Source organism: Battus philenor, unplaced genomic scaffold (assembly GCF_028537555.1).
Source record: "Battus philenor isolate CCGP_79_NKW_IND1 unplaced genomic scaffold, ilBatPhil1.0.hap1 SCAF_5, whole genome shotgun sequence".
NCBI lineage: Eukaryota > Metazoa > Arthropoda > Insecta > Lepidoptera > Papilionidae > Battus > Battus philenor.
This window is the reverse complement of record NW_027181715.1, coordinates 3457809-3485442: the sequence shown is the minus strand read 5'-3', so window position 1 is coordinate 3485442 and position 27634 is coordinate 3457809. Positions and strand designations below refer to the sequence as shown.

The following is a 27634-nucleotide window of genomic DNA, read 5'->3' as shown; positions in this document are numbered from 1 at the left end:
AAACCATTTATTTATTTGTTGACACTTTATTGTAAACCAAAGACAGTAACTAAAAAAGAAAATTTATATACAGAGGCGGTCTTATCGCTCGAAGCGATCTCTACCAAACAACATTTAGATGGAGATGAGAGACCTGAAGGAAGGGGCAGTTTAGGGTGTACATTAATATTAGTATATACATAACTACACACGCATAAATATATACAAAAATAAATTAATATATATTTACACATATACGCCTATATATATTTACGTGGAAAAAGGTATTACATGAAAACCAATAAATAAGAAATGCTATAAAATATTCTATTTTAGAGGCCAAGAAAGTGCTCCTTTACCATCTTTTTAAATGCTGACAGCGATTTAGCGCATCTAATTACATCTGGTTGTTCATTCCATAACCTGACTGCGACAAAACCAAAGGTTTCGCCATGAATATAGTAAAATGAAAAGACCTAATTAATTTCAAGTTCTCCGATGATCTACGAAACTTATTATGTGAGTCACGGAAGAAAAGAAAGCTAAATCTCTTTTCTTACGTGACTCACTGATTTAGACAAAATCATTGTTACTTTCAACAATTTCAACACGTTATGTAATTATTCATTTGTTAACAGGTCTTATAAATGAAAATAATCGTTATATCAGTTTGTGATTAAAATGTGATTTAATCTGGACGATCAAAGATACACACCATTCAACTTGCGTCTATCAATAATACTTTTGTAAACTTACATATTATAATTAAACTATTTGTATGTTGTTTTATACTTTTATACTATTTGTATGTTACCTTAGAGTACCTATTATTACTATTTTTTTAATATATAAAGAGTTCAATCAATTAATTAACAATTACTTTAATAGATTTCATGATTCTATGAAACCAAAATAAAGAACCAGCAGTGAGGAGATTCATAAAAGAACGAATGTAACGGACATAGCCTAGCGGATTGGCTAATTGAAATGGCAGTAGACAGGCCACATAGTACGAAGAATACATAGCTACTGGAACCTTAAGGTTTTAGAGTGCGGTGTTCTTTAGAAATACCCGGTATTGTTTTTCATAGTGTATTCATTTTCCTGAGTATATATGTAATAAATGTAAATATATATGTACATAAAATTTTCTTTCAAACATGATTTCTTCCATTTTATTGCTTTGATCGCCGGTCTCGTATGAATTCATACTTGCAGGACAGAACTTTTTTGTTACAAACACATAACAGTTCTTTGTACCTATTAATGCAAATGTACGACTCAAATCAAGTGGAAAGAGTGTTTAAAAATTGAATTTACTTCCCTATTTACCTTATAATTCTATTAAAGAACTCGTTACTTACTCGTTATTACTCGTTGGTATTTTTTTTACTGTACGTAACATTTATTAAAATTACAGTGTCTTAGTTTAATACATTAATATAAAAAAAAACATTACAAATACATATAGCCTATTCGAAGTTATCTCCTATGGCTGGAATACAGTCTTTTAAATTTTGAGGCTAGCTATCAATAGCAGCACGCACTCTTTAGGAAAATTCTTCACTGAATTATTTTGAGGATTCCAAATTACCATGCGTTTAGAGCAAGCCTTACTCTCTATAACTGGCAATTAGTGATAATCCAGTGGAGAAAGATCAGGACTAGATTGACAGAGCTGAAAGGACTATTTTTTGTTATTGAACATAGTGTTGTTAAGAGGTTTAACTATTTTCTCAAGAATGGTAAGTTTTAATACGTTTTTCACTAAAATATGGCTCAGTCGCTCCTTCTTACTTAATACCCTACCAAAACCATCACCAAAGTCGGATAATGCTCACGTACTCTGCCACTCTGTACTCTATTAATAAATAATTGTAAATAAAAGTATTTGTTAACTGTGGGAAATACTATTGGGCACTGTACCTACTTTATTTAATGCATTCACAGTTATTCAGTTTTCTTTGTCACCTTCACAAAATATTTTACAATATAATGGCGCGAAAATAGAAAAACACAGCGAACAATTATATAAAATTGACAGATTCCAAATTCAAAAGTTATATTTTGTTTAATTATCATTATAACTGTATTTATGGCCAGACTTAGTATATACAAAAACAAATATTAATTTAAAAAGATAAATTTATAACTTTATAATTTCTGAAAAATATACAGGAAAATTTTATAAACAAATGTGGAACGGAAAATAAATATTAAATTTAAAGTGAGCGTAGTCGGAAGTAAAAGTTGATTATTGATAATTAAAAATGTACATTGTTGGAAATTCCCGCGGCAGGTTACGGAAAAACCGAAGCTTATCTATTCTACGATTGACCACAATACCAAAAATTTATTTGCATGTCGTCTGTTAATTTGACTTGAGTCGAAAAAAAACTGGCAAACATTAGCTTACTTATTAAATACTCGATTAAGGCTTTTGTAGTTATAGCCATGAGAAAAAAGATATATAATTAATTAATTGTTGGTTCTTCTCTTTCTTCTTCTTTTCAGCTGATGGACGCCAACTGTAAGACACCACGATGACCAGTCTAAGTACATCGTTGATCCACCTAATGAACGGCTTAGCCCACTGTCACTTAAGACTAGTATTTCAACGAGTTACGTCAGTGATCTTGGTTCTTCCGCGGATCGTCTCATTCGATACAGTACAGTAACATTAATAAAATACAATAACAATAATTATCATAAAGCTATTTTTTGTATAAAAGATACGAAACTATGAAAATGTCAGGAATTCCTGATGTCTTTTGCATATGGCAGGTCTAAATATCGTACTGTTTCATTTTAGTTAGGATTAGATTAGATACTTTTCACTCCTAAATCTTATATTATCTCAACATTAACACCCATCAATTTCATTAAAGAATTATTAAAAATAAAAATCCTAAAATACAAAAAAAAATATTACGACAGTAATTTCGCCGAAAGTAATTAGAAAATGTATGAGCAGATTTATGTCCATCTGTGGACGACTTACTGCAAAAATAATGATTATGATTCTTAAAAAAAACTTTTCAATAGCGTGTCAAAAGTATTGCTAAAATTTTTCGCTTATGATAAATCTTTAAAATTTATAAATTGCTTTTGTGACTTCTTCGTGTCCTTATATGAAGTGCACGGTAACCAGCTCTGTGTGCAAACATATGATGATTATTATTTATTATATGACCTCAAAAATAATAACATCAGCCTCATTTATGTTGTATAATTAATTATATTTATCAATTCAGGTATCTTTAATCGTGAAATCGATCTAAAATCTTTATCGAGATTCATATATAATGCATCGAAGCAGGAAGCAGTAGACTTAAAACGCACACAATGTTCAAGGTCGGCGTTGTCCTCGCTTTAATAGGGCTCGCTCTCTGCAGTCCCCCTGTTGTAAGGACAAGGAAAGAGATCGAGTCCTTTAGAAATTTCTTGGAGCGAACTCGTACAGGTAATAATAAGTTATTTTTAATAGTAGTATTTGTCTTTTAGTCTCTTGTACTTCTCTTTTTAAGTGGCGGCCATGTAAACGTAGTGTGAGTAGTCTTTAAACTAGGTGGACTGGCAACATATTTAAGGTCATTGTATGCGGGCAGCACAAAAACTACTATAGTGGCAATTTGTGAAAAAAATTATGCCCTGTAGTGAGCGTCAATCGGTTGATATGATGATAATAGTTCAATAAGAGCTTGAAGAGAAAAAAGAAGGAGAAAATGTAAGTCTTAAATAAAAATCCAGAACAATGCATTAACAAGAAACTTATCGTAATGTTTCTAGAAAATGGCGTCCGCCTTCCGAAACAGCTGCTTGCGAGCTCTAAGGCCAGCGCTTGGGAGAACAGCGGCAAGTTCGAAGGTGACATCGTGCTAGATGACTGGCAAGTAGAAGCAATGATCCAGAACTTCGCCGCCGGCAGGAACGCGTACATCTGGCCTAACACCAAATGGCCTGAAGACACTATTGTATATGAGTTCGTAGAAGGCGAATTCGGTATGTTATTTTTTTTTTCATTAAATCAGTTTTCGTCTAATTATTAAAGAAATCACCTATCTAAATTTCTGTGACCGTCGATCGATTGTATCTTTATGGGTATTTTAATTATGTAGTCTCCAAAGTTGTACAAAATATTAAATTCACCTTTCATAAAGTTGAAACCACACGTAACAAAAAGAGTTTAGGTACAATTTGGACAGTGAAAGTATTGAATAAGCTTGGTGAAACTTAACCTATTAAATTGTGATCTTTCGTGGTGTCTTCAAACTTCTTTAAGGCGTGTTACGGCGACACTAAGAAAGGATTCTAAATATACCAAACTGTAATTTTTTTTTTATTATATATTAATTTTATTTACAAAATTGCAACTAATGTTTATTCATTCAATTTTCTATTAAATTTAATTATGAAAAAACATTTTTATCCATTATAAAACTAGAATAAAAATATAACATAACTGGAAAAAAAATTATTGCTCTAACACATCTTTTTAACTGACACCATAAAAATTTTCAGATGCCGCCCAAAGAGAAGCTATCATGAACGGGATTCGTGACATCGAAGCCAATTCGTGCGTTAAATTCAGGGAGAGACTTCCCGGAGAATTCAACTATGTCCGACTTACGGTAAGCTTATATTTAGATTTTTACATTTAATTTATTAGATTAATTGTGATCTAAATATTAATAATAATTTATTATAATGTACGCGGAAGCGTTAGCACGGGTTCTTGCATTTTGAGGTATCTGGGGAGTTATTACAATGTAACACTTTGACCCATAACATTATTTAAAATACTTTCTAACATAGTTATCCAGAGATTTAACTGGTCTTAAATATCTCGTGTTTGTCTTATATAATTCGGGTGGTCACTAACGCTTCTGCGATTACGAAAATAGTTAAAAAAAACACTTTTTAAGATAAGCTAATGCCATCAATGTATCATATTTATCAGGTTTCATGTTATTATATACATGGTGTATAAAAACACTATAAGATTCAAGAGATTTTTTCCGGTTTTCTGATGTAAACGTTGTCTGCGAAAAATACATAGGATAATTATTTTTGTTTAAATTTAAAATTATTCATAAGTAACCTATATAAAAGAGTTAATTGTTATTTCAGGGTACTACAAACGGGTGTTACGCAAGCGTGGGTTACTGGTTCGACCGCGGCCCGCACACATTAAACTTGGGCCGCAACTCTCCTGGTGTTGGATGCTTTGTCCACGGCACCATCGTCCACGAGATCCTTCACGTTATCGGATTCTTCCATATGCATTCAACTCACAACCGCGACGACTACGTGCGCATCGAATGGGATAACATGTGGTTTGGTAAAGATTTTAAATTATTTATTTTAAATATTTAACTTCAATTAATATTACAAAATCCATTAATTTATTTAACTTTCCGTTTGTAAATCGTCAAAACTAAAGCTTAGTAACCAAGAAATTAGATTCAAAATAAAATCTCTATAATATGAAAATTTTATTTTATGTATTTACATTATTTATTTAACGTTTAAATGTTATTAGCGCTTTATTCTTATTATCCCCTAAGGTTCATTGCTAAGTAACAAATTCATACCAGACACTACACAACCTCAACTTCAACTTAGAAGACTGTGAAGATCATAAAAAATCATTTCCGAGAAGAGCTTACAACAAAGTCAGATCGGCTTTTTGTCACTCACAAAAATGTACAAATACTGTTGAAAATCGTATGTTTTAGTTAATTACAATTCTGGTATTATCTTTTAGCAATATTACTAATTATTTAGTATCAACATGACGAATACATTTCTTAGGTCGTTTGGATTAATTTATCAACTTTGATAATAATAAGATCATACGGTACTTACTACATATAATCAATTAACATTTAAATACTTTGGTATTTAAAATTAGTAATTCTTTTCAAGTAATAGGAATAAGTTGCTAAAAATAAAAGTTACTTTAGTTTGCGTATCTATCTAGTCAAGTGTAAGTTCTTACGACACTGACTTTTATTTAATTCGAAATTTAAAAACAGGCCTAAACTTTTTAAACTGATTTTTTAATAATCAACTTTTGTGTAATGATGAGAAAATAAATTTTGGCACATCAAAAATGACTTATGACACTGTGCTAACCAACCAGTATTTTATAATTATGTGAATATTTTAGAGAGGAGGAAAATAGATTAAAATTATGAAAAAGCTAAAAGAAGATCTTATAGCGTACCGCTACGAGTAAATGATTTAGCAATAAATCTTAGAAGACCTTAAGAGGAAAATCCTAGGATAGAACTCCATAGATGATCAAAGAAATAAATGTGCGCATGGTACGAAATATCCACGAGCATTATCTTTTAGCTTACAAATGTGTGTAGCAGAAAATATATATGCTCAGGAATCTCACATATGTACGTGTAAAATGGCGTACAATGTTTTTCCCGATACAAGTTACGGAGAGACATAACCAATATTATTATAAATTTTATAAATAATAGTAAATACATTGTGTAGCAAGACTCCAGCGGGCACTGTCCTAAATCATTTATGGCTTTGTCTGGAATCTCAATTCCAGCCTAAATAAGGCATTTTTCTACAGAATAAAAGATTACAGTGTGGTCAACTAACCCTTTGTGATCGTTTTTGTATGACACGTTCAGAAATTTTGATACTATACAATATTCAAAACAAACACCCGAGGCGAACTTATATATTTAAAAGAATTAAGGTGCTCAACCTTGAAACTGATAGATGATAAAATACGGTAAATTTGGAGAGGCAAACTTGTTGGTCCGCAGTGAACATCCTACAGATCGATCCGTACCGTTTTTTGTGGAATTTAACGAAAAATGGATAGGGAAGAAAATCAGAAAGACGGGCTGACCTGATCGTAGCGTTCTCTGAGAGGAACTTTACATCCTGGTTGATTACGATGCTTTTATAAATAGTAGTACATATAATGAGGACATGATTTGTATATAACAAAAGACAATTTACCTTGCAGGTGTGGAACACAACTTCGATAGCTATGGCCCACATATCACTGACAATATGGGATTACCTTACGAATACACCAGCATCATGCATTATGGCCCGTACGCGTTTAGCATGAACGGACGCCCCACTATCGTTGCACTTCGCGTGAGTACCATTATATAAAGTAATCAAACTCAAATTCTTCTTATTTTTTAAGCCGATAGACGCTCACTGCAAGGCCTTTGTCACAGTGACGATACTTGCGCTGCATCCAGCTACTTGCTGTAACCCTATGTCGTTGGTCCACCTTGTGGGGACATACCCGCGTCTACCGGCCCTTGGTCGCCACTTGATAACCTTTCGATCTCAACGGCTATCCGTTACGCGAGCGATGTACCTCATCCACTGCTACTTCAGATCACCAATTTTTTACGTTACGTCGGTGATTTTAGTTTTCTTGCGGATCTCATTTCTAATTCGATCTCGCAGCGAAACTCTGAGCATTACCTCTACAATGCTCGCTGAGACATAAGTCAAGTTATACACTAAATAATATTTGCGTCATAAGGAAAAACCTTACATCAGGCTTGATGCCCTATCCGTATTTGCTTTTTGATCGTTTTATAAAACCACTGACTATGTAGTCTATTGTATTAGCCTTGAGAAAATGACACAAACACATATAAATATAAACACGTGATTGTATATATCCTTTTCTGTATGCTTGTATTATTGGAACAAAAGGTTTTTAAATAGTTTTCCTAACATGCTTCAATTTCTAGTCTTTTAGTTTTAACATCACCCACAATTTGTAATTAAAAAAAACTTTTGAAGATCAGTGTGGCATGCAGTGCGTTATATTTTTAAACAGCAAGAATCCGTATCATATTTTGTGATTATAAAGTCTCTACAACTGATTCAATTAGAATTCATATTCAATTCATTCATGTTGTATCCGAACAGGAGCGGTTTTTTTCATTCATGTGTTATCATCATAACCATTTCAGCTGTAAGTTGTCCACTGCTGGATATGATAATGTATTATATCTCATAATAACGTGAAACTGGTTTTTATATGATAAGATAATTTGTAATGATATCACAATACGATATAAGCTTCAAAAACAATCAAAACTGGTTTCATAACTTATATTAATGATTAAGTCCATAGCCTTCTTCATATCGCGAATCATGGAGAAAGTTAAGTTCTTGATTTTTCTACGAATCAGGAATAAAGAGATCTGTTAACCTTGTATATGTAAAAAAGTGCGGTGAATTCACGTGACGCGCTTAACAGATTGACACAGGAGGCTTTAAAGTTCTGGATGACCCCAGACCGACAAGCGAAATGTATGGTGTTCGCTCACTATGTAGACAGATGATCTTATCCTCGGAAGACCTTGGTAGCAAGTCGCTTTCAACCGGTCTTATTGGAAATATATGACGAAGCCTATGCCAAGCTGGATATCTTACGTCTGAAATGATGAATATAATGTATGTCATATTTACTCTTATATATGTAATAGGCTGTTTTAATTATTGTTGTATTTTCAGAGCTTCGAAGGTGAAATGGGTCAACAGGAACGCGTTACCGATTACGACTGGCTCAGGTTAAGAAGACACTACAACTGCCCAGGAGGTTGGTCGAAGGACTCCATCGTAATTGAATCTGAATCTGAAAATGAAAAAGTTATAGTTGTGGAGAATGCTGAACAACCTTATAAATTTGTCTAAGATCATATTAGAACAGTAAATCTATGAATTAATTAAAATTGAATGAAATCTGGCTGTATATATTTATTTATTCATATCTTTAAAATGTTCTAGAATTTTTTGATACCTCTGGACTAAAGCATGTGTTTTTTATATTATTTTAGACTACTTGAATATCACACTTAATATATAATAATAAAAATAAAATAGCATATAAGTCCCTAACCTATTATAAAAAAACTTGTTTGGCATTTTGATCGCAGTCTTTGTTTGCAGTATAAAGAATAAATTGAAATTGTTCAAATGCCGGAGATATAACACACATAACGAATGCTTTCTCGTCAAGTGTCATTGATTCTGAAGATTGTAAATAAATGGAATTAAATCGAGAACTTTCTACGCGAATATATTTTCAATGGAATCTATAATATAGCTGTTTATCTGTGAAGTCTGGCCTATTTTTGCAACCGTATGTTTATTTTAATATTACGTTTCATTAGTACAAATGCCGCATGTACTTTAAGTATGTAATAAGCAATACAAAATAAGATTTGTATGAAAATAATAACATTTTGCATGGATACACTGGTATGTTTTGACACCAGTATATTAAATCTGTGAGTACTTATAAATGATAAATACTTTATCTATTCCTCAAAAGGACAGAGAAGTCTGAATTAAGCGATACAAAAAAATTTTATTTTTATTTTTATTCATATAATTATTTTTAAAATTTTATTTTTTTAAATGCTTACACTAAAATATATTTGCAACTTTGTCTTAGGCCAATTTGTTTTTAAAAATGTTTCATAAATTAAAAATAAATTTAATAGATATCTAAGTCTAAGGTAAAAGATAATACATATATTACGTAAAAATTACATACGATTTTACTCTCAATTGCATTAGATACGATTGTTGGTACAAGTTGATGCATTTGCATTGCTTAAACAAATTTCGTAATGTCGGGTATTTGGTTCATCACAGTGCAATAGATGAATTAAACGTATAGAAAAAGATATGTGTTCATGTTCCTATTAATCGAAATTTTTCTACTATTTATCCATAAAAACCCACCTCGTGCTTTAAGAAAAACACGAAAGAGACTAACTTTGGTCAAGACGTCTTCTAATTTCGCACTCGGCAATACTGGGCTATTTATCTTTATTTATTTAAGGATATTTTCACACCAAATTTAAATTCAATTTAAAACAACAGGCAATCGAAAAGCACATTGCCATACTTTATTACAAATAGATTACGAATTCTTTTTTAATACTGTATTCTGTAAAAGCATGCAAAGTATTAAATTTGATGACTTGAGTGAATTACGGCAGTGATTTGTAGTATCTTACTAAATGCCTCATTGTCAAGCCCACCGTCTTCAAGGAGAAAAGATGGATATAGTCGAAATATCTTTACGATATCAAATCAGAAATAAGGGATTCTGAAAATGAACGTAAGCAATGAACATTGACCAAATGGCAAGTTAAAATATTTGGTTGCTGGGATATTAAGCGTGTAAATCAAGACCACAGGCCGGCAATTTCAGCGTATGATGTCTATACAGTAGACAGATGACTGCTGGATGCATTCTTTCAACTTGTCCAATTAAAAATCTAAGGGGAGAGGCCTGTGTCCAGTGGTGGACGTCTTAGAAATGACACCATGATGATGATATAATTAAATATGAAGTATCGTCCATCGGTGACGTAAATTTACAAATAAATAAAGATAAAATCTTGAACAAAGCATTATAATCTAAACATCAGCGTGACACGAGCGTAATTAAAACATCTTAATCTCTTATCGATATAGATAAAGCGGCCGACAATTGTATATATGTGGTTGTTTTTAATTAAGACGCAAATAGTCAAAATGTTCAGGGGCCTGATCGCTTTGTGCTTTGTGGGAGCGGTGATCGCAACTCCTGTTGTGAAGAGGACCAAGGAGGAGATTCAGGCTTTCAGGAGCTTCTTGGAAAGCACTAAAACAAGTTAGTTACCATTGCATCATGTATACTAGTTTTTATTTATAAGTAAAATTGTCGATTCTAGATAATGATGCTGCAACGTGAGTAGGTCTCCCACTATGTGTACCGACGACATAGTCGAAGTCGCTGGATAACTATATATATGTATATATATATATATATATATATATATCTAATATATAAAATTCTCGTGTCACGGTGTTCGAACTTGAGCTCCTCTGAAACGGCTTGACCGATTTTTACCAAATTTTATATTATTAGCGTATTTAGTAGGTCTGAGAATCGGCTACTATCTATTTTTCATACCCCTAAGTGATAAGGGTTGTTCACCCTTAAAATTTTTTTTTTATTTTTTTGACGAAATTTTTGGTTTTTATTTTTTTATGATACAACATACAAAAATACATACAACCCTTAATTTTCACCCCTCTACGATCAACCCTTATTTTTAAATTGAAAATTAAAAATATTTTTTTTTGCAAAACAACGTTTGCGGGATCAGCTAGTATTAATATATATATATTTATATATATATATATATATATATATATATATATATATATATATATACCATACCTTACAGTGGGTGTCTATCGGCTGAAAAGAAAAAGATGACGGAAAAGTTCATGAGTAATTGAACTTACATAAATATAAATAATATTCTGTACTCCTATCTATGCAGTGAAATATATATAAAAAAAATTTTATCTTTACGGACAATAGTTTTTAGTACCGAAATAATTTAAAATGTACATAGCAATTCTTTTTTTTTTCTAGTTGCTATGCAATTCCAAGGATCTTACTTCACTTTTGCGATGGCGCTATCTTTCGAATGCTATTGTTAAATGTTGTTCAAATGAAATTTTGAAGGGCTTTTAGCAGATTACTGAGATAGTACTGTTTTTGTTTTGAAGTTAATTTTAAACAAACTTTACTTCAATGTTATGTAATGCTATATGTTATAGCACGTTTAAAAATTTTTTTTATTTGATTTTATAATGTTGAAATAATTTGTTTACTAAAAGAAATTTAAAATAATTTTAAATATCATTAGTCTATTTTAATCTATCTAAATGTTACATGAGTGTGGGGAAATAAGATTTTTATTAGGTCTAGGCATAATTATAAATAAGTATGCTTAATAAATCTTTTTCGATTACTGGTAGGTAATTAATTGTTTTAGATAAAAATTATCTAAAAAAGGTGACCAGCACAAATATAATGTTGCACAGTATTCCGTATAATATCACTTTACTAGTTACACAACATGTCATTTATAAGATACTACTAGCTGCCCGCAGTTCATTTCGGGAATTTAACGAACGCCCTTTCACCCCCCTAGTAGTGGAACATCAAAAATATTCATACCTATATTTTCACTACTTAAGGATAAATGTATATATATTCAACTAGAAATAACATTAATGTCCCATATAGGTCGATCTACACAGTCTTGTTACCGCTAATCTTACACCGAATTACATAAATAATAATAATAACTCAATCAATTGAAACGGACCCATAAAATGTTTTTTCATTAAAATATAATAAGTTCTTAACGCCTCCCATTTCGCTCGGAACCTGTCCCCTGAAAGGTCTAACGTGCAGTGTTAGACGTGACAGCCCGCCAGGAACCAATGGTTTACATGAAAGTACTAATCGCAGAATATACGATTTTGAATTTGACCATCTCTACTTAACTTTGAACACAAATATATGAGGAGGTAAAACCTCTGTAGTATTATTTTAAATAGTGAAGTAAGCTTTGGCTACAATACTAAAATAATTTTAGTGATAACAACAGTCATAGTTTCCTATAAATATCTTAAATTCCACCAACAGCCTAATATCTTGAATGATTCAAACATTTTGGCAATTTAAGCGACAAATCTCTGTATATCAATGCGTCCTTCTTTGTGTCCAACAATAGTTCTAATAAATATTTGCATATCGACAAAATTATTTTTATATTTAAAAAAAAAAATTAATTCATTTCTTTAATATTTTTAGATGATGGGAGTCAATTTATATTAAGGTCCTTGAATACACCAACCGCAAACGCCGAAGAGATCAGTGGTAAATACCAGGGTGACATTGTCCTGGACGATGAAACCATTGAAGACATGATTAGAGAATACGCTATGGGAAGGAACGCGTATACTTATCCAGGCACCAAGTGGCCAGAAGCAACTGTCATTTGGGAATACGCAAGTGACGACGAATTCGGTAAAAAATAACATCTTATAAATATTGTATTATTAGCTATAGGTGTTGTAATGTGGGAACATAGGTCACATCTTAGGGGAAATGTTTTAAAGGTGTCTTTTTGAATTTAAAATGCATTAACAGTTTCACTGGGGTTAACTTATACATTGAATCATATTCTTATTTTTGATGATGCTTACCTTGTGGAAAGTGATAGTATTAAACGAGTTTTTGTTGTAAAACGGAAGCTCCTTTTTAAATAGTATTATTTTTTACCTTAAAAAGAGATTATAAGTTAGAAAAAAACAATCGCATTTTATCAAGAATTCCAACAAAGATAAAGTAATAAATCATAGAAAATCACAGATAATTAATTCATCAATTATCGATAAGAGGTTTCAAATAATTTCGTTTTAGTTGGTTTCATATCTGAATAAAAGATAAAAAATATTTAAATTGTTGATAATAGGTAATAATATAGATAATATTTAATTTTATATACCTACATAAATATATATAAATTTGTATTATCAATATTGAAAATATAATTGAAATTATGAATCTTTCTTTGTGTTATAAAAAACATTAACGATGTAAGAAGTATACTTAGTAAGGTAAAAATACTTTTACGTTATAAATGCCTCATTCAACGTAGCGCGGGGTTTACATGTGCACGTATGTTACGTTACATACATACAACTTTGCATTGAGTGGCTGTGGTCGTTCGTGCGACATTAGATCTTTTTTCTTTGTTGTTTCAGTACAGTCAGTATTCAAAGTTACTACTGGAACGCGTGTTAAAACATTTTAAATGTTGGTTTATTAATATAATTATTTCAATGCTGGTATAGATTAAACAAACACGTATTCACTTTACTGTTCGAGGCACTGTTATAGTACGTGTTTTAAAAATTGAAGTTAATTCCTAATTTTATATTAAAAAAAATCCTGACTGTACCTTCAGTCACGCACATAATGCACGATGCATACCAATATCAGTTGAACTGTCTATATCACTAATATGTGACATTTTTTTTTTGTCGAATGGACGGTATTCCGTCCATATAATAATACTTGCCAACCCCTATTGGGGATGGCGAGTATTATTGAATTCGTTTTGAAATTTAATATGTCTCAAGGTTCAAATACGTTTCTTTTTAGGTACTTTAATCTCATCAATAACCCTGTACTCTGTCATATTGTTGCAGTAACATACATACCAACAAGAGGAAATTCTATTCGTCTCTTTAGTACACAAAATTTATTTTTAATAAAATGTTCAGTAGCTTAACTAGATTATTCTTCACCACTGCAGTTCTATTAACATGTGGTCTTCCATATTAGAATTAATGTATGTTTACTGATAGAATATAAATATTACTTGAAGTGACTTTTGAACATGTTTTCAGATGATATACACAAGGAAGCAATCATGGAGGGCATTAGACATATAGAGAATAGCACTTGCGTAAGGTTCCGTTACCGCGAACCCGAAGATAAGGCTTATGTATCTCTGACTGTAAGTTGTACCTCATTATATAATAAAAATAATAAAAGTGTTTTACACATAAGTACTGACATAAAATTTGGTATGAATATTCGTTTCAAATAAAGGTAAGCTAAGAACGAATTTTTACGATTTCCAACATATATTTTACATCTTTAATGTCTATTATATAGATGTATTAGTAAAATTTGCTTATAAATCTAATTTTAGTATGATAAGTTATTTTCCCATCCCATTTGGGCGAAGGCTTCCTATTTTTTCTAAGTAGGCCACCTCTTATTACTTAGCTTAGTTCATGTGTTTTTAAAATTTTAGTGCACTTCTCTCCATAAATCTCTGTTTTTTCATTTTGTTATCACCTTATGTGTGTAAGTCCAGGTTTGTGATCTATAAAATAATTAAATTAGCCGATAATTATCTATAACAGCTTTTTTAATATTCGTTGTATGTTCTCTTTTCAAAAATTTTCTTTAGGGTCTAGAATATTTCTTAGTTATTTTACATCTTTTACTTCTTCATTGCAAATTGCAATTAAAGATTCTCTATTTCCAATCAACTGTTATTTATATATACAAAAATATAGACGCCCTCCCAAAAAAACAAGATCACATAGCGCGCAGAACTGATAGATCCTAGGACTTAATAATTTTGGAGTGAAGATCGCAGACAGAAGTCCACTGGATCTCTATCTTTAGATCGCCAGAAGACACTGTATGTAGGTTGCTTCCAACCAGCCCTATTGTATATCTATGGGGGGTTCTATGATATACAGTTAACGCCCTGCAGCTAAAATTATGATCATGATATTATTTTATAGTATTTATTAAAAGAAAAAGTGCTTTGTTCCATATAGTATTAAAATATTATTAATAAATTAGACCATGTTATCTTCGCTGGAATATGAACAATATCGTAAAGTGTAGTTATTGACCATTCGGGTCCACTGTGAATAGGTAAATATCAAATATGGAATTTATTTTAGGTTCTAAAATACACCGTTTGTAGGTGTTGCCTAGAGTCGAACCAGCCTGCGATCATAAAACACATTCCTTTGTCACCAGTCTGTTTCTTTTGTATAATCACTGTCGCATTATTTTTATCGATTTTTATCTGTGTGTGTGTGTACTCAGTTTTAAATACCTATATCGTTAAATTAAATAAATAAACTATAATGACGTAGTGCGAGCAAGAACATAAATATAAATATTCGAAATTCTGCATTTAATTTTTAAAAGCGATGAATTTTAAGGCTGTAAAAACCACTCAACGATTCTGTGAATAAATATGTTTGCAGGGATTACCCAATGGTTGCTACGCTCATGTCGGGTACTCAGAGGAACGTGGACGACACACCATGAACCTTGCCCTGAACACGCCTGGAGTGGGTTGCTTCCGACACGGCACTATCGTTCACGAGTTCATGCACATAATTGGCTTTTTCCACATGCAATCCACCCACGACAGGGATGACTACGTCCGTATCGTAGAAGAGAATATTATACCAGGTCTGTTATTTCTTGACCTTACTAATATATTTTGCGATACATTAATTTAAAGCATTTATTTTTCATTATTTTGTTTTAAGTTCTCCATAAAAAATTTCACAAGAAAAATTACAATTTGTTATTCAAATCAACAAAACTACAGCATGTATTACGCAAAAAATAGATAATTAGAAAACATATAATATTTCGTACTTTACATATGACGTCGAATTTGCGTTATACGTTATAATATCAAGCCTTCTAAACGACATTCCACACATTTGGATCATTTAGTTCGGACTATTATTGTCATCGTCGTCGTCGTTCAGTCCACTTGGACTTACTTTACACTTTGACTTGGACAGCATACTTATGCTCACTGTAAGTCATAGACGTCCACTAAAAATGTCTATAGGGGATGTACCATAATCGCCACACGTGGTAGATGGATTAGCGATCACAGTGTGGTATTATGGTATGCACAGGACGCTGCTATCCATCCTGGACGACCTCTAGATTGATACATGGCTTTATTAAAGTCGCCAGAAAAACATAGGAAATCTATAGAAGAGACATATCCAGCATTGGATGTCTTATGGTTAAAATGCTGATGTTTTTTTTTTTAATTTTGATTCACGTACAGTTCAAATACAAGAACCTTATACTTTTGTCAGTTATTATCAAGATTACCTTCTGTATGAACAGGCATGGAGCACAACTTCTTCATCTACTCATCAGACTTGGTTGACAACCTTGAGATCGAATACGACTATGTGAGCTGTCTGCATTACAGCTCTAAGGCTTTCAGTGTCAACGGAGAGGACACAATTGTAGCACTTAAGGTATTTAGAAAAAAGTTACTTATTACAATTAATAACAAACGAAATGTAAGAGAACCCTGTCTTTGATCTTATAAAATAAGTACAAATTAAATTTATCCTTGATTTAACCCTTAATAGCCTGATTTACGAAAGTGATTTTTTTTAATATTACTGTGTTTGCTAGAGGGTCTAGATGAAGGGAAAAATAGATTTTTTTTTTTTATTTCGTTGGAAAGAATATTATACAACAGTAAAATTCGTACAGCCAACCTATAAAAAACTAATAGTAATGTGAACATTCGGTTTAAAAGATTGGTATCAAAATTGAAACTCTAGGCTATTAAGGGTTAATTCATAAATATTTTTTGTTCTTATTTGAACATTATTTTCAAATAGTCATTATTACATACAAGCTTGGTAATACTTTCACTGCTGGAACACAAGTTTTTTTCTGAAAGAGAGTACAGGCCTATATCTACAATGACGGCTAAAGTTGAATTTGGTAGATTGTACAGAACTAATTTTTGGTACTGGAATAATCTTGTTTACTTTCCGTTTCCTGAAATTATTATATAGTTAATTGGATTCCGAGATTTAAAATTTATTAAAATAATTTAATGTCGTTGTTTTTTAACAAGTAGGCTTCTTCCGATGGTTATACTTACAAGTTACCTGTCAATCTAAAACTTTTAAGATAAGTTCTACAAAAAGTTATATACGCCATATACATTTTTTGTCATACATTTCAAGGCAAATGGTGATTTGAAAAAATAATGCAGTAATTTTGAGTTCTATATTTAACTTTAAAATCTTTCAGGAACATGAAGGTGTAATGGGACAACGGGTGTTCATCACCGATAAAGACTGGCTGCGTATTAACAGACATTACCAGTGCGAGGGCGCTTGGGATTAAATGTATCGATTCTCTTTAACAATAAAGCATATATTTATATTTCGTTTTTTATTTCATTATATCAATTTGTTCTTAAGATGATCTTAGAGACCAAGTAGATATTGTGATAGAGCGCAGTGCGTTGGCAGTTCGATGTAACATGATCTATTGTAAGTTTTGGCTATGTAGTGAGCCCGTTAATATGACGCTGTTCAAAGTCTTTTGTCTAGTCTATTACACGAGTAGTCTGAGATTCAATTAAACCCAGCTGGTTATTATTGTTCTGCGCATCCTCTATATTAATAATTTTTGGATTGCCATTGATGGGTCTGCCACTACATAGGACGTAGGATCATTTGACTTAAGCAAACACGAATGACTGCAATTTTACGCAAGACTGCCTCGATGCTCTGCTCATCAAAAAATATTTAAAAAAATATTTTTATGTAAAAAATATTTTTATTTTATTTAAAAAATATTTTTCGTTAATATCATCATGATCATATTAGCTACAGGAAATCCAAAACTGGGCTTAGAACTCTTTCATAAATTTATGAAAAGACCGATTGTAGATGACTTGCATCCGGTGTCTACCGACGAACTCTACTACTTTGCCCTGTGCTGCGATTGTTAGTCCTTCAGATCCCAGTAGTCTGCCCACTGCTACTACACCTTGAAAATCTGCAGAGTTACGACGATTATATTCATATGTCTACGGATGTTATTTCTTATTCGATGAAGTAGATTCAAAGCATAGTCCTTTCCTCAGCTCGTTGAGCGATTGTTAGCTTGAAAATGCGGCCGAAAGAGACAGGCCACGTATTGATAGTAATGTTCAATGATAGTATTCGATCAAGACGAACTTCGGTCCTCTCGCACAACCTCGATCGGAATGATAATCAAGTATTTTTGGAATCCCATATATCTACTTACGGAGGAAAAATAGTTATAACACTTCAGCAATCTCTGTGGGGAAGATTTTTAGTTTCCAAATCTTGTATTGCATCTTCTTGGCTGATGCTCCCAATCGTGAAATAAAAGAATAGTTAGTTTCGACAATTTTTATATAAAAAAATCAATCTTATATCAAATTATGTAGCGGCTACCTTCTAACAGTTGTTTATAATAATAATATTTTTTATACTCAATTGTCATTAAATATTGATGTCATAATGTAATCATATTAATCATTATCATAAATTCAATCAAAATTATTTATCAAACGAGTTCCATATATAAATACAACACAATTGCGTTCAGTAATTCAATTACAATTATGTTGAGACTCAGTGTTCTGCTTGGCCTGGTCGGACTCGCTCTCTGCGGCCCTCCAGTCGCGAGGACGAGGCAACAGATAGAATCCTTCAGAAATTTCTTGGAAGAAAGCCGCACAGGTTTTAATACTATCTTATTTCAAATATACATATTACAACATACATTACTGCAATACTAGATAATTAAAAATCTATGTTTCTAAGACAGTATTTTAGTAGACCTATTATAAGGGTAATGATTTGCAGTTTATTATCTATAATTACATTGAATTTAAAATTTCAAAGAAGCACTCTTATGAACAAATAAATTATGGCGTTCATTTGATAGATGATACTTTATGCGTATTATACTGTATGACTAATCTACTGCGAGTTAAAGAATAAATTTAAATCTATCCATAATGGTTGTTTCTTTACAGAAAATGGCATACGTCTCTCCGAACGCATGCTCGCTTTTCCAAAGGCCAGTGCTTGGGAGAACAGCGGCAAGTTCGAAGGTGATATCTTGCTAGATGACTGGCAAGTTGAAGGTTTGGTGATGAACTACGCCACCGGTAGGAACGCTTACATCTGGCCCGACACCAAATGGCCCGAAGATACTATTGTTTATGAATTCGGTGAAGGTGAATTTGGTAAGTAACTAGCAATTCTTTTGGACAAAAACCGTCTATACTTACACGATACCTACATTCCGTCACCAAAGCCCAACCATTATCTTATCACGTATTTAGAGTACCATAGCTTGTTCACATTTCTGACCTCTTATGTGGGAAACCAGACTGTAAACAAAACTAGCAACCTATCAGAGAATGGCTCCGTTATATCCGTGACCCCTGCGGTCAAGCTAAGCGATCTCAAGGTTTGACGGCTTCTAGTGCAGTATGAAATTAATCAGCCCGGGTCGAGGCTCCTGAGGGAGCGCTTACTTACAGTGGTATATGTTCTTCTTCTTCGTTTCAGTCGATAGATACCAACTGCAAAGATCCCAAGATCGCCGCGACCACCAGTGATGCGCTGCCCGCATCCTGCGACTCCCCCCGAACTTAACTATGTCGTCGGTCCTCCTAATGAGGGGATTACCCACGCAGCGTGAACTGGCTCGTGTTCGCTATACAAAAACCTTTCGTCCCCAACAGCCATTTTAATGATTTATGTTAAGCACCTTTAATGCTTTATAAAGATGTCGAAGCAAACAATAAATCATACAAAAAGATATAAAGTTGTTGATACAACATGATTAAGCGAATAGTTACATACCCGGTTCAAGCATGTCATTGTAGAGAGAATGACATTGATAATGACATGTTAAAACAAAACTAATACAATCTTTGTGATTTCAAGCAAAAACTCTGGTAAGTATTATTTGGCAATAGTTTTTCTAGTTATCATCTAGGTCAAAGTCTAAAATTTTTTCTTATCGACGATCATATGTCGATTGGGATATTGATTTTTACACCTCAGGTTAACTTACATTGGTTTGGAACTAACTTTATTCCACAGTTCTTAATGGATGATGTAAACAGGTTCTAACCATGACCATTATTTTCTAGATGACGATCAAAAAGAAGCCATCTTGAAATCAATAGAGGAAATAGAAGAGAACACATGCCTTAAATTCCGCGAGAGGCTCCCAGATGAATTTAACTATGTCAGACTTACGGTAATATATATTTAATTACTTAATGCCTTTAATAAAATAAACCAATGGGAAAAAAAAGTCGGTTATGTATTGATACTTTAAGTGTTGCTTGCTGGAAACTAGTCTGATTTAATTGAGCCTTATTGTTCTTAAAATTCGCGGATACTTGTTTTCAAGTCTGTTTAGTATTGCCAACAGTGCCATTAAAAGCCTCTCTAAAGATCGACAAGCGCAGAGTAGGACATTAAATTGCGCATGCGCTATTGAATTGTCTATTTTTTACACTACAAGTAGTAAGCTACTAACAGCTCGGAACGCTGATCTGTTGAGAAGAGCCGGCTGGAAACTCAACAGTTGCTCTTTTTTAAATTAAAATATAACATTTTTTATGTGTACATTATAATATCAACCATGTAAATAAGTCAACAAATCAAGTTCCACACATTTCTCTCAACTGAAAATTCTTAAACGCGATGATAAAATTTATTTATTAATGTACTTCTAAATTAAGTTACAACTAAGTAACGGAAGGTATAAAAGTAAATCCATGGAGAAGGTCTATGTGAACATCGAACGAAGTATGTTACATATTAAATAATTACGTAAAGTTTACAATATATACAGTTTATAATGTATAATATATACTAGTAGATATACATTGTATTCAGAAGTTTTATAACAATTGTTTACTTTTAAATATATATTCGTTTATCACGCTTTATAATATTAGATTCGATCGACCATAAATATACTACCATAATGAAATACTTGTGTATTCGTAATTAATTATGGTAGTGTATATAGGTCATATCGCAACTGTTACAATTTAAGATAACACACGTAATTAGTAAATTATCTCCATAGATTAAATATTTATTACGATAATGAATAATTTAAAAAATACGTGTGACCAAACAAACATTTGCTTCTAGTTTTCTAGAGGGCGCTAGAAATAGTAACATTGTTCTGTAAAAAGGCCTTCTAATTGATTTTATAAATTTTGCATCCGGCATTAACATGTTTTATATTTTTGAATGTATTTTTTGACTATGTAGAAAAAAGTACACGCTATAAATTCAAGTAAGAATAAGGTTGCCGTAATGAGAAGTCATTATGCTTATAGAAATTATAACAATGATACGAAGAAAAGCGCTGTTAAGGGGTATCTAATGCTGTCAGAAGTGTAAATGTAGGTGTTGTTTGCGAACACAGCTAGCTCAAGAACATAAGCACATGGAATGTTATTGGCGTAAAGCTTATACATAGTCGGTCCAAGGTCCTTGAAGTATGCAAGTCGCTAGGTTTAAAGAGATCAAGAAAGATACAATTTTATACTATATTCCGCTATTATTTATTAACAATTTTGACGTAAATCCTCCTCAATTATTATTTTTGATACTAATTTCATAAGTATATTACTTAATTGAAATAAGTTTGATGGATTATACTTATATGTAGAGAAATGCCAAGAATCTAAAAAAGAAACATATGTTCCAGGGTGCTCCAGACGGTTGTTACGCTAACGTAGGATACTGGGCTGAACGTGGTCCTCATGTCTTGAACTTGGCGCGCAACGCTCCGGGCCGCGGTTGCCTCAATAACACAGTGATCATCCACGAATGGCTTCACATCATCGGCTTCTTCCACATGCAGTCAACGTACAACCGCGACGACTACGTGCGCATCATGTGGGAGAACGTTCAACCAGGTAATTTTCAATATTTTCTCATGACTCACCAAAAAAATTATTTGAATTAAATTAAGTTCGTTGAGATATTTTTTTCATTATCATTATGTCAATCGATAGATGTCCACTACAAGGCATAAGCCCCCCGATAGATCGCCCAAAATGACCAGTCTTGCGGTGCCTGTATTCAGCGACTTCCGGCGGCTCTAATTATGTCTTTGGCCGACCTAGTGATGGGCCTATCCAGGCTGTATCATCATCATTGAGAATCGACATTTTTTTTTAATATAAAAAAACTAAAAAGTTTTAAATAATGGTAACCAACTTCTTTTAGTTCTTTCTAGGTAGCTAGGTAGGCCTGGATCTCTTTCTTGGCCTTTTACGCGCCCTTGACTATGTCATCCGTCCACCAATTTAATTTCTCAGTCATTTATATATAAATATACCAAACCATAATTTTAAATTTTTTATAAAATAGATCGAAATCCTATATTCTGAATAAATATATAAAAACAAGATAAAAGATAATTTATACAAAGCATAATTAATTTGCAGGAATGGAGCACAATTTCGATCATTACGACGAGGAACTCGTAAGCAATTTGGGTTTGCCTTACGAATATAATAGCTGCATGCACTACGGACCTTACGGATTCAGTACTACCGGAGAGCCCACTATTGTTGCTATACGTGTAAGTTTACCAAAACTTATTTTTTAAAATTTCTTTCGCTAATTAATTATTACGCTGTCCAACACATTAACGTTATTTGCCTTTAAAAATTTCCTTGTAATTTATTATCCCCAAAGCGTGTTCCTCGTCAATGGTTGCTCTGCAAGACATATTTGGTTTATTAAAAAAGAATCCTGTATAAGTTGTGATCGAAATAGGTAGAACTAATTCCAAAATTGTCAAGTATATTACGATATCGGGTAATACGAATGTACTTTCGAAATTCAAAGAGGAATTTCAAAAAATTGTATTTATAAAGATGACAGTTGACCGCTTTTCATATTCTTGTACATGTATCGATTAATAGACAATTTATTAAAAGTGTGCACCCAAGGAACTGGAAAATGTATTGTTTAGTTAACAAAATTAATTTAAAAGAACCCAATCTATATAGGCATACGTGCATATACACACATATAGGCATAGATAGATATGTATATATAAGTTTTCTTGTATTTACACTGTTTATTTGTATGTACACCCTAAACTACCCTCTCCTTCATGTATTTCATCTCCATCCCAAGGTTGTCTTGTAGAGATCGCCTCAAGCGATAAGACCCCCTCTTTTACCTTATGAATTGTTTCTTTTTTTTTCCTCTATTTATTGTTTCTATGGTGTACAAAAAAGTGTAAATAATCGTATAAATGGATTGAAGTCTGTACATCCCCATAAGCTTTGGCCTTTTAAGAAAATGTGTATTATAAAAGAGTACATTTATAATGCATATTATATTATGGTTGCATGTTGTATACGTATATCTTAGTGTAATAAATAGCCACCTTTTTAATACTGTAAATGATCATAAGGATTTGCAATATTCAATATAAGCCCATATAGCTTAGTGCTGGATTGCGATCAAAATATGTATCCATTTGTTTATGTTCACTCAGGATTAATTTCATTTTAAATTAAATAAATTTGCAGGAGTTTGAAGGAATTATGGGTGACATGAGACGAGTTAGCGATTACGATTGGCTGAGGACCAGGAGACATTACAACTGCCCGGGGGCATGGTCGAAGACGAAATATGATCTGGAGTAACTGAACATAATACAGGCGGTGCCGAAAGTAATAAAAAATTCCCTTTATATATAATTTCTATAACCCTGTTTTATTTCTTCCTCTATCCAAAGAACTTTATTCTAAAAATATAATAAGAACCAATTTTTTAAATTCTCGTTTCTTGTAAATAATAATCATTGTTTATTGAAGGTAACTTTCGCGCCTTATACATTTCAGTGCTGCCAATTTTTCAAACATTAATAGTTCGGACTTGAAAGCCTTTGCAGCTTATGATAATCACAAGACATGTATGAGGTTATGTTCATAGAAAACCTTAAGGTTAAATTGGTAATTTACCGATTTACAAAATGCAATTAATTAGTCAGAAATCTCTAAAACACAACATTTGAGAAGGATTCGTAACTAGAATGAAATCGACGGTAAAAAATTACGATTGTGAATGACGTCACTGAATTTTTTGGTATATTACCTTTAAAAAGGTTTTTAACATTTGTGGCCTTTACATACATAAAAATAATAGATGTAATTTAAGTCGGAAACATACATCGTTGTAAATTTTAATGTCATTTTTAAGTATTTTACGTATTAAATTGAACACGAAAATAGTTGATGAATAAGTAAAGAAAATGGCGGAATATTGTATATAAACTCATTTCAAGCGATTATTTTTGACAAGATATTTAATTTATATTCAAAAATATCTTAAGACAATGTACGCTATTAAGATTTATTGAAGTTCAATTGTGATTTCATTTTCCAAAGAGATCTCACGTTATCTACAAAAATCAGTAATTTCGAAATGGCATCTCTTTATTACGTTGTTTAATATTGATTAATGTATTGACCAGTCAGTTTACTGACTAGAAGCAACATTTAGAAAACACCAACGAGTAACTGATTTTTGAACTTTTCGCGTTACATAGTTTCATAAAAATCATTGACTCCTAACACATCTTACCGTAATATTGACTTCTTCATCTAGGAGCCTTTCTCGAATCGTCAAACACAATTGTCTTCTATTTCCTTTACTGCTTTTAAAATGGCAGCTTTTTGTGCGTCATCTACAAAAGCAAGTTATTAAAATAACAATAATAATAAAAATACCGACAGTTGACAACTAAAAAATTTATTACTAATTAATCTCACTTGGAAATCACAATGATTACACCGTTTTCGTTTCCTAATGTTATCTATTTTATCTTCATCTGATATAGGTTCGAAATAGGTATGTAACAACTTGCGAAATCATATTGACTAGGTAACTTATATCTGCGTTATAATAAAACTTGACGATACGATACGAGCAGGACAATGTCGTGTAAGTAAATGACAGTTTCATCAGCTTTTTAACATCGACGTTTTCACCGGTGTGAGGTGGTAAAGCCTTCAATGTGCTTAACGCAAATTTCCTCACTGCATGTAAGTGCGCGGGCTTCGCCGAGAACAACAGCTCAAAACGGTACATTTCATACTGCACTAGAGGCAAACTATGGAAGAGACAAACGATTTTTGGGCGCAGGGCGTTGAGTTTTTGAGTTGAGTGCAGGCTCTGAACCATGCTCCTATACTTATATCGCTTACATACTGGTTTTGTACCTACAATAATATAATAATATTATATTATTAAACACTACACTGCACCCCGCGGACTGACACAGTACGTCAGAAATCTAACTAACCAAGGTAACCTAAATTCAGAATACAGTAACGTTCGGCGCTTCTGTTTGACAGTCTACATAGGCGACCGCAGTGGTGCAGACAGTTCCTTGTAAAAGAGAACTGCCATTAGTGATCTTCGTGGAGATTTAGTACACTGCTCGTCTCATTTAAATTAAGAAGTTGTGGGAGTCGTAGTGTTTCGCCGTACCGCAGCCGCCAGCGCAACTACGCACACCTATCTACAAGATTCAGAGTCTCATATATTATAAGACTTACCAAATTCACCTTCACCGAACTCGTAAACAATGGTATTATTAGGACATTTGGTGTTTGGGTAGATGTACGCGTTCCTGCCGGTGGCGTAGTTCTGCACCATGCTATCAACTTGCCAGTCATCTAGCAAGATGTCTCCTTCAAACTTGCCGCTGTTCTCCCATAAGCTAGCCTCAGGTAAGGCGAGCATACGTTCAGATAGAAGAATGCCATTCTCTAAAAAAACATATATGGAGAAATTTAGTACAGTTTCCGAACGTGCCGTCTTTATATTCCCGCACTTATAAGAGTAATTCTCATACAGCAATTGCTAAATTATGTACTATTCCAGTTCGAAGAGCGCCTTATATAACTAAAATATATTTAAGTGCTGCACAAGATTTTGAATTTTTAAATTCCTCCTCAAAGCACAATGTAATAACTGGCAGAGAGTATCATTTGTCAAGTGAACCAATAAAATACACCGTAATCCAATAAAATATTTAAGTACTCCTTCGAAATTATAAATTTACTACATATTAATAAACTATTATATTAATAACTATAATAAATTACTAAGAATTACCTTGATCTATTATTTTTTATAATTTAGTAATCATCTTTTTAGTAATATGAATATTTTAAAAAAAATCCTGTGCGGCTTTCCTCTAAGAAGTTTCTGAAGGACTCAATTTGTTGCCTCGTCCTCGCAAATAGGGGCCGCAGCGATTTAGTCAGAATGCAAAACTCATAATACATAACGATAGCGCAGATCTCTTTGATTGTTACTGTTTAGCTATATAAATTTCTTTAAAATACACAAGTAGAGTCCTACACTCCACTTGTATATTTTAAACCCTCCGCCAGATGAGCGGGCGTGTGAGAAGAAGCTGACGCGGTGTATTACCTACCGAATCTATTGCAAATTTATGGAGAAGGCAAGGTAAGTTCAGTATTGGACGTCTTCCGACTGAAATGATCAAAAGCCAGCACGTAAAACTAAAACCTTCTACCTGGATACCAAACTTATTAGATATTTTAAGAGATATCTACATAGGCAAATTTTTAAATCATTTTCTTTTTATCGTTTGATAACAATATAATGATCTTGTCAATAAATTGTTACCTCAATGCTTACTTGCTCCGTAAACTCGTAAAATAAATTTGACGTCAGTCAAATCAAATAAAGTCAATATTACGAAACAAAAATATTATTTACAATGTACCACTATATTTTCATTTAAACGAAAATATAAACACAATTTTACTAAATTCTAGCAGGAATCAAAATAGAATATTTATGTTTGAAAGTAAGTCTGTATAATTAACGTTATATAATTTTTTTATAAATATTAACGTTATGTAAATAAATACTTTTTCTTTTTGTCTGCGATAAACATAAAACTTATGATAGTACGAATTTGTTAGCGCAGCAGTTGATAATAATCTTACTACTTGACTGTATAATTAAAAGGTTATTAAAGACGCCATATTAATTGCTGAGCTAAAATAAAATTAGCGGTAGTTCTATTTTTAAACAATTTTGAATAAAAAATGGCAACGAAAACTAAATAAAAAAAAGATACAAGTGCTTCTGTTTTGCGGCTTTATGCAGCGGCGAAAGGACGCTTATAAAATATTATTTACAAAACATACACGTCAAGATTTTTTTAAGGACTCCCCGAGGAGCAATGCGACCTCCATGTTTTCTAACACGCATGTGACGCGGGAGTTTCGTCTCGGGGATACCATGCGTAAGTTTTAAGTGCTGGACAAAAAAACATTATTTTTTAATTAAA

General features: G+C 32.5%; 3 protein-coding genes across 3 annotated transcripts; all 3 read left to right on the top strand.

The window, feature by feature from the left end:
• Window positions 1–3303: 3303 nt before the first annotated feature.
• LOC137929423 (zinc metalloproteinase nas-4-like) lies at window positions 3304–8740 on the top strand. Its single transcript, XM_068772366.1, has 6 exons — window positions 3304–3442; window positions 3769–3981; window positions 4501–4610; window positions 5110–5320; window positions 6983–7119; window positions 8509–8740. The coding sequence occupies exons 1-6, from the start codon at window positions 3325–3327 to the stop codon at window positions 8686–8688; spliced, it is 969 nt and encodes a 322-aa protein (XP_068628467.1). The 5' UTR covers window positions 3304–3324; the 3' UTR covers window positions 8689–8740.
• A 1786-nt stretch (window positions 8741–10526) lies between these two features.
• LOC137929424 (seminal metalloprotease 1-like) lies at window positions 10527–17629 on the top strand. Its single transcript, XM_068772367.1, has 6 exons — window positions 10527–10663; window positions 12671–12886; window positions 14275–14384; window positions 15667–15877; window positions 16562–16698; window positions 17495–17629. The coding sequence occupies exons 1-6, from the start codon at window positions 10546–10548 to the stop codon at window positions 17588–17590; spliced, it is 888 nt and encodes a 295-aa protein (XP_068628468.1). The 5' UTR covers window positions 10527–10545; the 3' UTR covers window positions 17591–17629.
• Window positions 17630–18845: 1216 nt separating this feature from the next.
• Window positions 18846–23992, top strand: LOC137929425 (astacin-like metalloprotease toxin 5). Its single transcript, XM_068772368.1, has 6 exons — window positions 18846–18963; window positions 19263–19475; window positions 20394–20503; window positions 21980–22190; window positions 22725–22861; window positions 23826–23992. The coding sequence occupies exons 1-6, from the start codon at window positions 18846–18848 to the stop codon at window positions 23940–23942; spliced, it is 906 nt and encodes a 301-aa protein (XP_068628469.1). The 3' UTR covers window positions 23943–23992.
• Window positions 23993–27634: the final 3642 nt, after the last annotated feature.